Source organism: Vulpes lagopus, chromosome 9 (genome assembly GCF_018345385.1).
Source record: "Vulpes lagopus strain Blue_001 chromosome 9, ASM1834538v1, whole genome shotgun sequence".
Lineage (NCBI taxonomy): Eukaryota > Metazoa > Chordata > Mammalia > Carnivora > Canidae > Vulpes > Vulpes lagopus.
In genome coordinates, this window is record NC_054832.1 from 58,287,196 (window position 1) to 58,300,277 (window position 13,082).

General features: G+C 35.7%; 1 protein-coding gene across 21 annotated transcripts in view; it reads left to right on the forward strand.

Moving 5' to 3' along the window:
* STAU2 (staufen double-stranded RNA binding protein 2) overlaps nt 1-13,082 on the forward strand; it is a 297,168-nt gene that overhangs the window by 56,515 nt on the left and 227,571 nt on the right. For all 21 annotated transcript variants that reach the window (XM_041769208.1, XM_041769206.1, XM_041769188.1 and 18 more), the window contains one exon: nt 5,954-6,089. In XM_041769208.1, coding sequence (XP_041625142.1) covers nt 5,954-6,089 — 136 coding nt within the window. The remainder of the gene's footprint in view (nt 1-5,953; nt 6,090-13,082) is intronic.

Here is a 13,082-nt window from a genome sequence, read left to right on the forward strand (position 1 = left end):
AAAAAAAAAACCATTGAGGCTTAAACATAGGAAACTCAGTTTTGGCCAGATTGCATAGTGAATTAGGGTAACAAAGTATGCCCTTGAAGAGAGAATTTCCTTGGAAGTTCAGCTGGAAAAACATTGACCATTCTCTCACTTGGTAAGCCAATTGCTGTAAACTGTGAACATACCCGTTTTTAAGTGGTTTTGGATTACCCAGTTTGGAAGCCCAAACATTCAGCTCGGAACTTAATTTAAGATTAATTTTATTATTTGCCTTTACCCTGTACATTCACTATTGTGTTAAAATATCTTTTTTTTTAATTTTATCTTTTTTATCTTTTTTAAATTTTAATTTATTTATGGTAGTCAGAGAGAGAGAGAGAGAGAGAGAGAGGGAGAGGCAGAGACATAGGCAGAGGGAGAAACAGGCTCCATGCAACGGGAGCCCGACGTGGGATTGGATCCCAGGTCTCCAGGATTGCGCCCTGGGCCAAAGGCAGGTGCCAAACCGCTGCGCCACCCAGGGATCCCCTCTTATTTTTTTTTAATTTCAACAACGAAAGGGTTAGGGTGACCAAAAAAAAAAAAAAAAAAAGCCCAAAACAAAACCATAAAACTCCGAAACATGCATGAGATATACAGTTGGCATGTGCCTGTAGTTCTAGATACTTGGGGAAGCTGAGACGGGAGGACCAGGTGAGCCCAGAAATTCTGGGCTGTAGTTGCTCTGCTGATCACGCATCTGCACTCAGTTCCACATCAATATAGTGACCTCCTGGGAGCTGGGAACCACCAGGTTGCCTAAGATGGGGTGAACCAGCCCGGGCTGGAAACAGAGCAGATCAGAGTAGTGGGATTGCACTTGTGTTTAGCTACTGCACTCCAACCTGGGCAACATAGCAAAACCCCCTCTCTTTTTGCCCCTCCCCAATTTAGGGAATCCTGTGTCTCAAAAAAAAAAAAAAAAAAGTTTGCCCCCTTTCAAGTTTATACTTGAAAAAAAATACACATAATAAATGCATACATAATACATCATGTCAAACTATAATTTTCCCTTCCTACTAGCAGTGTATGAGAGCTCTCTCCATCCTTGTCAACATATGATCTCTTAAGTTTTAAAAATTTTAGCTATTCTTCTGGTGTATAGTAGAATTCAGTGTAGTTTTTTCATTTCCTTAACAACTGGATGGAGAGCACCTTTTTATCTGGCTGTTGGCATTACTCCTCTCTTGTAGAGTGCCAGTTGAAATAATTTTCCTGTTTAAAAAAACCCTGCATTTTCTGTTTTTTATGTTCTTCTATTTTTTATTGACTTTGGGATTCTTACATATTCTGGATTCACATCTTTTGTTACATATTTGTGTTGTAACTATCTTTCCATAATAGTATATTTTGATGAACAGATATTCTTTAAGTCTAATTTATTTGTCTTTTCCCTTATGGTTAGTGTCTTATTTAAGACAACTTTTTCTCCTACAAAGTCATGAAAATAATCTTGTAATATTTTTAGAAGTTTTATTTATTTTAAAAATTTAGATCTAGAGTCTGTCAAGAACTGAGATTTATGTGTGATATGAGGTAGGGTTCATGATTTTTCTTCTTCTTTTTAATATATAGATGTTCAGTTAACACCATTTATTGAAAAGACAATCCATTTCTTTCTTTCTTTTTTTTTTTTTTTTTTTTTTCAGACAATCCATTTCTCCTGCACTACAGGGATGGGGAGTTGAGTCCAGACCTCATATGAAGTAGAAATAGTATTTACACTTCAGAGAAGAGTTAAATTCATTTACAGCATGACTTAAGACTATATCATAGAACTATTTTGGTGTCTCCCTTCTTTTATTTATTTTTTAAAATGTTTTGGAAATAATTTCATATTTATGTAAAATTTATAGAAAGAGTTCATAGAGTGCCTGTGTATCCTTCACCCAGATTTCCCAGTTGTTAACGTTTCTGAACCATTTGAGAGTGAGTCGTGGACATGTGGTCCCATTCCCCTTAGTTGACTTCAGTGTATTTTTCTCAAGTACTTAGTCATTCTTCTGTCAGGAAGTTAACATTGATTTGATATTATCATGTAATGCACAGGCTTTGTTCCTTCTTCATTGATTGTCCCAGTCATGTCCTTCATAGGTCCAGGATCTAATCAGATCATAGATCTGTCATTTCTTTTCATTCTATTTCAAGCTGAAATAGTTCCTCAGAGTTCTTGTCTTTGATGACCACGACATTTTTGAACAGTACAGGCCACATCATTTGTAGAATGGCCCTCAATTGAGTTTATCTGGTGTTTCCTGATGATTGTAGGCATTTTTAGCATGAATGTCCAGTGGCCTGGGCTAATCTCAGTGTTACATATCAGGATACACCTGATACTGATTTGTCTCATCAGTGATGACTTTTGTCACTTGGTGAAGACTATGTTTGCCAGGATTCTCTATTGTAAAGTTAATTAGTAAGTTTTCCTATTAAGTAATAAGGAATTAATGCGTGTTTTCTTAGGAGAAACTTTGGGACTATATAAACATTCTGTTAATCAAACTTACTTTCACCGACTAGATTTGACATCTATCAATGATTCTTTTCTGAATCAGTAGAGTGAAGAGCGCCACAGGGTGATTTTATTTACTTATTTACCTATTTATTTTTGTGGCTTAAAACGAGAAATTTATTCTCTCTCAAAAGGTTCCTGTTGGTGTTTTTTTTTTTTTTTTTGTAGATTACTTGGCATTCTACCCTAGAATTTTCTCTTTCCCCTCCTTTTTATGTTTGTTCATTTATTTATATCACTATAGACTCTTGGATTCCTATCTTACAGATTTATAGTCTATCATTACTTGTTTCGATTCTCAATTTGTCACAGACTTGACCAGGGTTAATGTACCTTTCCAGTTCCTTCTACTGTTTTCATCATTCTTGAGCACTTCTTACTTTTCGGCACAGTCAGATGTTCCAAGGTCATCTTGTATTTTCCTTACTTTTCGGCACAGTCGGATGTTCCAAGGTCATCTTGTATTTTCCTTGTCCTGGCTGGTACCAGCCATTTCTTCAAGGAGTCTTGGTTGATTAATTAATTGGTTCATTGTTTGAACAAATATTCGAGTGACTGCTATGTTCCAGGGACTATTCTAACTGCCTACAAAGCTGTTTCCTCTAGTGTTAGCAATATGTAGCTCCTTGAAAACTAGTTGTGGGATTTTTCTTTCATTTTCCACATAATAGGAATCCACAGTAGTTGTTATGTGTTATATATATGTTACATATATAACCAAATACCCTTGTTATACTTATCACTGATAAATTTCTTTTAATATAGTGAAAAACCACTAGAAATGGATTCTGCATTGACAGTGTCAGATTTACAGGCATGTGATGCATGAGGATTGCTGTGTAAAGATCGTCTTTAAGCAACCTGGGGATCCAGTCGCACCTGCTGGAGTGGTACTGAACATCACATGTGGGTTCTTATAGTTGCAAGTTACCCTTTAAATGTTTTCTGTGATAGCATTATTGGGTAAGGAAAGTGGGTGTGCACACACAGAGATGGCAGTCTAATTCTTTACAAAACAGGTGGAGGTACTTCACTCCAAGAGTCAAAATCTCTTCAGCACAGTTTGTGCTTGTCTGCTGCTTCTCCACTCTCCTTCACAAAGATTAGCATTTCTGTGAATAGACAGCAGCCTTACTTTCAAATGAGGAATTTATATGGAATCATTAATTTATTTAAATGATATGAATACAATGCTTTTACCTAGTTTAAAACCCAAGTTTGGTATGGGTGGCAGGACGTATTATATCCTACCAGTGCATTAAAATCCCCTCACTGGTGAGTTTTAGACACCTTAGTTTCCTGTTTATTGCCTTACTAAAAGAATGAGGTCTTTGAAACTATTTTTTCCTTTTCTTTTTTTCCCCATTTGAACTTTATGCTATTTGTGTCTGTAGGATTGTTACGAAGTAGAATTCAGAATGACTTAAGTCTTATAAGTGATTAACATGTTAATTATTAAACTATAATCTTATGGAGTAAGAAAAACTCAAACTTTTAAAGATATAGACTGCCCTTTGGTGTTGAATCTTTAGAAGACTGTTAGACAATTTCTAATAAAGTTAGCCATAAGCCTACTCTATGATCTAGTAGCAATTCCACTGCTAGGGATATACTTAAGTGAACTGAGTGTATGTGTCTGCTAAAACACTGTGGCTATATACTTAATTGCTCCCAACTGGAAACAACTCAGATGTCCTATCAATAGCAGAATAGATAATCTGATACATTCATTCAGTAGAATACTCTTCAGTGATAAAAAAAATATTTGCAGTGCTGATATATTTGACAAAATTGTTACATTGAGTGAAAGAAGCGAGATAGAATAATAAATGTTCAGGTTTGAGGAACAGGCAAAACTGATGACAGAAGTCAGAACAGGTAACTTGGGAGGTGGGTATTGACTGGAAATAGCTGTGATGGAAATGTTCATGTCTTTATCAGAATGGTGGTTACTGAGTGTTTACAATGTGTAATAATTTGTGGATTTGTATGTTTAGGGTTTGTGCATTTTACTTATCCCTCAGTAAAATACTGTAGGAAAGAAAAAGAAAAGAGAATCCCTTTCTTCGCTTTCTCTTCCTCTGCTCTGAGTGTTGGTATTAAATTAGGTGTTTAGACTAATTACTTACTATTCAGTATGTTAATGTTTTTTGCTGTTTTTCTTATGCTTTTTCCTTTTCCACTTCCTTTGTCCTACCACACTCTATATTTTTCTCCTTAATTTTGGTTTATTTATTTTTAATTAAAAAAAAATTTTATTTATTTATTCATGAGAGACACAGAGGGAGAGAGAGAGAGAGAGAGAGAGAGGCAGAGACACAGGCAGAGGGAGAAGCAGGCTCCATGCAGGGATCCCAATGTGGGATTCGATCCCAGGACTCCTGGATCACGCCCTGGGCCGAAGGCAGGTACTAAACCTCTGAGCCACCCAGGGATCCCCCCTTAATTTTGGTTTAGTTCCTGTTCTTGTTTATACTCTTTAGTGTGATTTCGCATAAATTCTTTAGACCTGAGACACAAAGTGAGCAGTCATTGACTCTTGATGTATTGCTTATGACGTGGCTGCTGGTTGTGCATTTGTGTCAGGCTCCACCACCCCTGGCAGGTGCTTTATGTCAGCCCCAGCTTCTCTGCTGCAATAAGTGGACCAATTTTTGTATGTGACAAATGGAGTCTTAAATGTATGTTACAATAAAAGCAGAATTCAAACAAAAATAGCCAGGTTTTATCCTGAAAAAAAGTTTTACTTTCTATGAAAACTTTGTTTCATTTTTGTGATTTTGTGATTTGTTTTGTGGAACATGTATACTTACATTTTACTAAATAACCTCTTTTGTACTCAAAATAATATGATGTAATAATTTACAGTGTGGGTTATTTATTATGGAATTTTTCAAACTTTTACAAAAGTAGAATAAGATAGTGAACATTCCTATAGACAAAGCTTAAAGTATATTTTCACGAGATAAGTCCAAGAATTGCTGACGACCCTGTATTCGTTGCTAATTTCAGTTGCTTAATTACCAAAATATAAAAATATTCACAGATGACGATGTTTTTAATGATTAATCGAAAGCTTCCTGGGGTTAGTAATGCTGAAGTTTAATACATTCTTTATAATATCCAAATTAAGCAATGTATGAATCTTGTGTTCCCCTTGGTTTAAATAGTCTGACTTTCAAGTTGAATTTTTGGTTGTGAATATACAAAAAAGGTCGCAAAAACTCCAAAGAGGTTTCATTAGTAATAATTTTCCTGTTTATGTAATTTGTTTATACACTCCTGAGAAAATCATGTAGACTGGCCATCAGCTCCTACCTTCTTTCATGGTAATTACATGTAATGTAAGTACAGCTTATGTGATTTATTATGGAAATATTTCACTTGTGTGCTTTTAATATTTTTTTTAAACAGGTAGTATAACTCCAACTGTGGAACTGAATGGGCTTGCTATGAAAAGGGGAGAGCCTGCCATCTACAGGCCATTAGATCCAAAGCCTTTCCCAAATTATAGAGCTAATTACAACTTTCGGGGCATGTACAATCAGAGGTTTGTATGTTTTCTTTGGTTTTGTTCTTATTTATTATTTTACACATATTGTAAAAGTTTCTGAAACTCAAAGAGTAATTTCATTGTAAGGAACATTTACTTTGGGCATTTTGTGTGGAATTTAGATTAGTCAGGCTCACAAGGAATATTAAAAAAACAACAACTGGTTTTTAGGAACTAGTTTTTATTGACTCATGAGAACCCTGTATTTGTTGCAGGCAGGACCGTGTTTTAAAATTATGCCACAATAATAGCTCTGACTTCTTAGTTGATTTGCTCATTTATTTACCAAGCAGATACTTAGCTTAATTAGTGGTTTTCTTAATTTGTCCCAATACATTGCAAACATGAGTGTTTTTAATTTATAGGAAATTTGTTGGAAGGATTTACGAAATCTTTCTCAACATTCCATAATTTTGTATAGTTACAAGTGTAACAGTTTTCTTTTATGGGCAAGACAGAATTTAAAAAAAAAGTTCTTTCCTGATCATTCATAAAAGTCATGTAACTCATTGTAGAGAATGTAGAAGACGCAAAAAGTTAAAAAGAAAATATAAATAACTTGTAATTCCAGAATCAAATACCTTTAAGATTTTTAATGTATTTTACATTTTAAAAAATTCCTTGCACATATATTTAACCAAAGTGAAGTTATCCTTTATATTCAATTTCTATAGTGTTTTATGGAGGTATATTATATGAGTGACAAAATGCACAGATCTCAAATGTACTTTGTGATGACTTTTTATGTATATATATGTATTTATGTTTTACTTGATTGCTTTTTATATGTGTATCCTCATGATGACCACCATGATCAAGGTTCAGCTTGTTTCTATTACCCTGAAAATTTCCTCATTTTTATTTGCACTTGTTATGCCTCCTCCCAGGAGGAACCATGGTTCTGTCATTGTAGTTTTGCATATTATTGAATTTCACATAAATAGACTCATACAGTATGTGCTCTTTTGTGTCTGGCTCTTTTCACTTCCTATACTGGTTTTCTTGTTTGTTTGCTTTTGTATTTTGCTTTTTGAGATTCATCCCTGTTGCTTGTATTTGGATCTTGCCTTTTTCTATCCTAAATAGTGTTCCTTTGTTTGAATATATCATAATTTTTTCATCTTGTGTATACAGTATTGTGCCCTCTTTTAATTTAATATAGTGATAATATAAAAATATTTTTTTAAAGTTTATTTCTTTAGTAATCTCTATACCCAATATGGGGCTCAAACTTACGACCCTGAAATCAAGAGTCACAGGCTCTTCTGACTGCATCAACCAGATGGTCCCATTTTTCATATTTTTTTTTCCATTTTTCATATTTTTAAGTGATCTTTGAAAGACATTTTCGATGGCTATATAATGTTTCATTTGGCTAGGATACACTTTATAAGGATATAAAGAAGTCTAAATAAAGAATACTTAATAAATATTTAAACAAAATATACTTGTTTTGATCAAAAAAGGGGATCACGCCCCCTTTTTATTGACAATTGTAAATAATGTGCAGCAATCTTTACAAATTTGTAAAAAATTTGAATCTTTTCAAATTTTTTTCAAAACACTGATTACTTCCTTAAAATAGAGTACTGTAAGGGGAATATTGGGTTAAAAAGAATACTGTGTTGCCCAGTTACATTAAAATTTGTACTAATTACTTAGAGTATATTCTGTTCCATTCTGACAACACTGAGTTTAAAAAACACATTGTCTTTTTTGATAGTACGGTATGTTTTTAAATTTTGGTTTATTGATTATTTGTGGCGATGAATAGTTTTCAAATACTTTGTCCTTTTTGATTTTGCTAATTTGTATTGCTTGGCCAGTCTTTAATTCAAATGTTTATGTGTTGGGAGTATTAGTATTATGTCTGTTTTGTTTAATTATTTTGCTTCGAAAAAACTGGCTTTTAGTTTTGTTTGTTTTGAGGTGCAACAGTTTTAGGTTTTAGATGGCCTTATTTGTGTGTGTGTGTGATTTCTCCAACTGCTTTTATGCCTAAGAAATTCTTGTGATCAGATATTTGCTAATGCCTAAAAAGAATTTTTTTATTGAGATATAATTGACATCACATTATGCAAGTATATGGTATACAACATATTAATTTGGTACATTTATGTTGCATTATGATCGCCTTTGTAGCGTTAGCACTTCTTTCATGTTACATAATTATTTTTTCTAGTGTTGGGATGCTGATACTTTCTAAGTAATTTCATATATATATATATTACATATATATATTTTTTTGGTGGGCTGCAAAGCGAGGTTTGCTGAGTGATAGTAAAGTGATAGTATAAAGCTCCTGAAGAGGGTGGGGACCGAGGAGGGTTGCCCCATTTTGTGTATTTACTAACATTACAATTCTAATGTGAGAACATGCATGGTCTATATATAGTCTGATACTTTCTGATGTCTTGTTTGGTAGTGGTGTATTTACTATTTAAAACTAGTCAGTTAAAAAAAATAAAACTTAGTCCAGTTTAGATTTTAAATTGTTCCTTTAAATATTGCTTAAATTCTCTAAAACAAATGAGTACAATCTTCTTAGACTTCTCTTCCTCCCCTCTTTTCTCCCAGGTGTATTTGGGGGAATTTACTGTCTTGGTAGGAAAGAAAGGACCCTCATCTTTGTGTGAGTGTCCTATATTGTCCTCTGAGCTCCTCTGGACTTTGTGATGACATCCTTTGTCCACCAGATAGATGACACCTTTCTTGCCTGCCTTTGCCAAAACCTGCAGTTGGTGATGTGTAGTCCATTTTTCCCCATCAGATAATGCTTCCACAGAGTAATTACCATCTCCCTTGCTCTTTTGACCTAAATCCTTAGCTGTCTTTGGCTCCCTGGGGTGTTGTTCCAGTCTCATCCTCTTCAGTAGTGTCTTCTAACTGGAGCATCCAGTGGCTGACTTATCAGCTCTCAACTTCATGTTCATACCACATGGTGGCAAGAAGGATATAACATTTCTCTTGTAGTTGCTTTACTTTCTCTTTTTCTGTATAACTTAACCTATTGCCTTTCTCATAAGCCTGAGGTTATCTAATACAGATAAAACTATTTGCCCACTTAAGCACAATAGATATGTTTGGTTACCTGAGTTAGAAACACCTTGCCTATTTTATACTTGAAGATATTTTACTTTAAATGTTCTATAATGAAGACTCAGGAGGATATTATATTTAAATGCTTATATATTTTGATATCTGTAGTTCTTTATTGAAATCTTACTGGAGTTTTGATAAGTGAATTTATTACTTTTAAGTGAAAGAAATCTGGTACTGAAGCAATGAAAAATTTGGCAATAATCTCTGGATTATTATTATGGAGGTCATGTTCTAGTAGGGAAGGCAGTCAGTAAGTGGTGGTTACTAACCGAGACAGTGATTTTTGATAAAGACCTAAAAGAAGAGGAGGAATGAGTAGTGTGTATGTTATGAGAGAAGGAGAAAACATTCTTAGCAAAACAAACAGCAAGTACAAAGCCACTGAGTTAGGGATGTGGCAGGCTTGTTGATGTCTTCTCTAGGAGACCAGTATGGCTGGCAAAGAGTGAACCAAAGGGAAGAGTAGTTGGTATATGAGGGTGTGATGGGTCATGGGGTTTGGGTTTTTGTTTTTTTTCTATTGTAGGTTTTCTTTTAAGAATGCTTACATTTTTCCTTGTTGGCAATTTCTAGTTTCAAGATCTGATTCCATGGTTGTCATGAGGTATATAAGAATTTATGTATGACTTCTCTAAGGGGTTATGCTTTAGGCCATTCCCATTTAATGAGTAAAGTGGACTTTGCTTTCAGATTGTTGTTTCAGACTGTTGGAGAGTCTTTAGAATATCCTGCAGATCACAAAAAGGGTAAAAAGAAAATAGGGAAGTACCGGTAAGCTGCCAAGCCATGTTTCAGTTGTAAAGCTCTCTGCTCACAGAAGGGCAAACCTAACCATTACTCATTAGGTTGTAAAAGTTAGGATTTTACATATAACCTTAATTCGCAGATGACAACACCTGAATGTGTCAAGAGAATTTGGAGCCAAAGATCAGAGGAGACGGTCTTCAGACTCTTAAGTGAATCAGTAGCTTCTTAATAAGGCAGGGAATGAAAGGTTAAAAAGCCCAAGAAACAGATATCATTTAGAGGGCTTTATGTAAAGGTCCTTTCATTTTCTACTTAAAATAATATTAAGTAATAATTAGATATTTACCCATGTTGATTTTTAAAAAACATATTTATTTTTTCATTAAATTCTGGGTCATTTATTTGTTATTATTCATTTATTTAGAAAGATTATATTTATTCATGAGAGACAGAGGCAGAGACACAGGCAGAGGGAGAAGCAGGCTTCTCACAGGGAGCCTAATGTAGGACTCAATCCCCACACTCAGGATCACGCCCTGAGCTGAATTAAGTCAGACGCTCAACCCCTGAGCCACCTAGGTGTCCCAAATTCTGGGTCATTTTAAAAAAAAAAAAAGATTATTTATTTATTTAATTGCGAGATATAGAGCACGAGTGGGGTGGGGAGGGGGTAGGGAGAGGGAGAAAGAATCTGAAATACACTCTACACTGAGTACAGAGCCTGATTCCAGGACATGAGATCATGACCTGAGCTGAAACCAGGAGTCGGATGCTTAACTGATTGAGCCACTCAAGCACTCCTAAATTCTGTTCTTTAATGATGCGTTTTCTCCACTCAAACTCAAAGGCTAAGGAGGCACTTAAAGAAAGTGCCCACCATCTTGCCCTTCTGCCGCCCTGTTTTATGATGGCCGGGGAAGAGATTTATCCATGAGCAAAATCTGGATGCAACCTGGCTTCGAAAGTACCTGTCTGTTACACCTAAGATGTTTGAAAATGAATGCGTCCAGTTACGTCTTTTGTTTTCTTTCTTTTTAAATTTTACTTATTTATTCATGAGAGACACAGAGGCACAGACACAGGCAGAGGGAGAGGCAAGCTCCATTTCATGCAGGGAGCCTGATGTGGAACTTGAACCCGGGCCTCCAGGACCACACCCTGGGCTGAAGGCGGCGCTAAACCGCTGAGCCACCCAGGCTGCCCCATCTTTTGCTTTCTTATTTGAGGTACTGTTTGCTAACAGATATAAAGTTGCAAGTTATAAAAATTTATATAACAAAGTGTAAGATGTAAAGATTGGAGAACATTTTATGCTTTGTTCTGTCATTGTTATAAAAATGATATACGTGATCTCAAGAACAGAATGGCTGATACCAGGCCTTCTATAGACAGTTTATCAATTTTGTTGTATGTACAGATGCAAGAAGCATTATTGCTTGGCTAGTGGCCAGAAAATCAACAGTCTGCTGATGCAGATGGCCAGAGGCCCACAACTCAAACTAGACTATGTGAAAATGGGGATTTTTGCCATATGTAACTGGGAAGATTGTCAGGCATGGTTGAATATAGGGCGTTAGTGTTCTTTTCCCTCATTTTCCACTTCTCTTTTCTGCTCTTCTCTCATTTTCCTCTGCTCTACTTCTTTTTCAAAGAAGCTCACTTTAGTTTGCTGTAATTCAAATGCTACATACCCCTTAGATGTGTAGTACCGAAGAAGGAACACATTTTTGTATAGTTTCTAGGAAAGTCCCAAGAAAGACTTTGAACAGACTGTCCATCCCTTCGTCATTTAGACTAGATTTGGGATAAGGGAATACTTTAATTGGCCGTGCTTGGGTTTGTGCCTAACCTGGATAAACAGGGATTAATCCCGTCCAAGCTGCTCTGCAGAGCACAATTCTTTTATGAATGGTTCCCTGAAGGCAAAGATTCTGAAGGAAAATCATTTCCATTACAGTCAGAACATTTGGTTCAAATCCTCATTCTGATGATTTTAGCTGTGTGGTTTTGGGCAAGGCACTAGACCTCCCTTAGTTTCCTCATTTGTTAAGTAGGGATAATAATACCAAATGAAAGGTCTTTGGTGAGGTCTTCCATTAAGCAAATATTCACTGAATGCCTACTCTTTGTCATATGTTGTGTTAAGAGTAGATATGTTGATGAAAGACAGTCTGTTAGACTCTGAGTCCATTAGAAGATGAAAACAATGCAGAGAAACAGTAACAGAGTGATAAATGTGATCATATGGTGCTATGAAAACATTGAGAACAAGTGCTTCACTCAGACCGGGGATTCAAAGAAGTCTTCCAGAAGGAATTGATGCTTGAACTGAATTTTCAAGGTTAATGATGCACTAACCAGGTGAAGAGGATAAGGAAAAGCAAACTAGGTTTTGGGAACAACCATAAGGAATCCTGAGAAGTTCAGCTCGTCATGGACTTGCAAGGAATTTGGTATGTCTGTCATGAAAAGGCTGAAGTTCAGGCAGGGTGCTGAGTCCGATGTTCTCAAATGGCCTTGCAAAGAGGTTTAGATTTGTCTTGAAGGTGATTGGGAGCCATTGAAGGATTTTAAGCTAAGGGGTAAAATAATTAGGTGTCTGTTTCAGGCATATTGCTTTGGCAGTATGTGGGAAATAGTTTGGAGAGACTTAAAATTCAAGGGAGAAAGATGAATTACAAGGATGTTGTAATTCAGGCTTAAATTGATGAGAGCCTGGAGCAGTGAAGATGGAGTGGGTGCAGTGTCTAGATATTTAGAAGGTGGACTTTACAGCACTTGGGGATTGATTGATTCAGGGAGGATTAAGGATAACTTTCACATATCTGGATCAGTAGTAATATTGTTCACAATGAGGAGTTGGGGTGGGTCTTTGGAAACGTGAGGCATTCCGTTTTGACTATGTTGAGTTTAGATTGCCTATGGCATATATTGGGGGAGTTCATTTTATTACTTTTTAAACCCTTAGTGGAGGGTGTGGGAAGATTATCTTTGGCTTTGAAGGTTTGTTGAAAGTACACGTGGGAACCTAAGTTTGAGTGACCAGTCTGTTCATTGTTCATCTGTGATTTATACTTCATTCCCAAAAGGATTTGGTTATGCCAGTGTGTCATTATTTGATTTGGAAAAATCTTGTGGCAT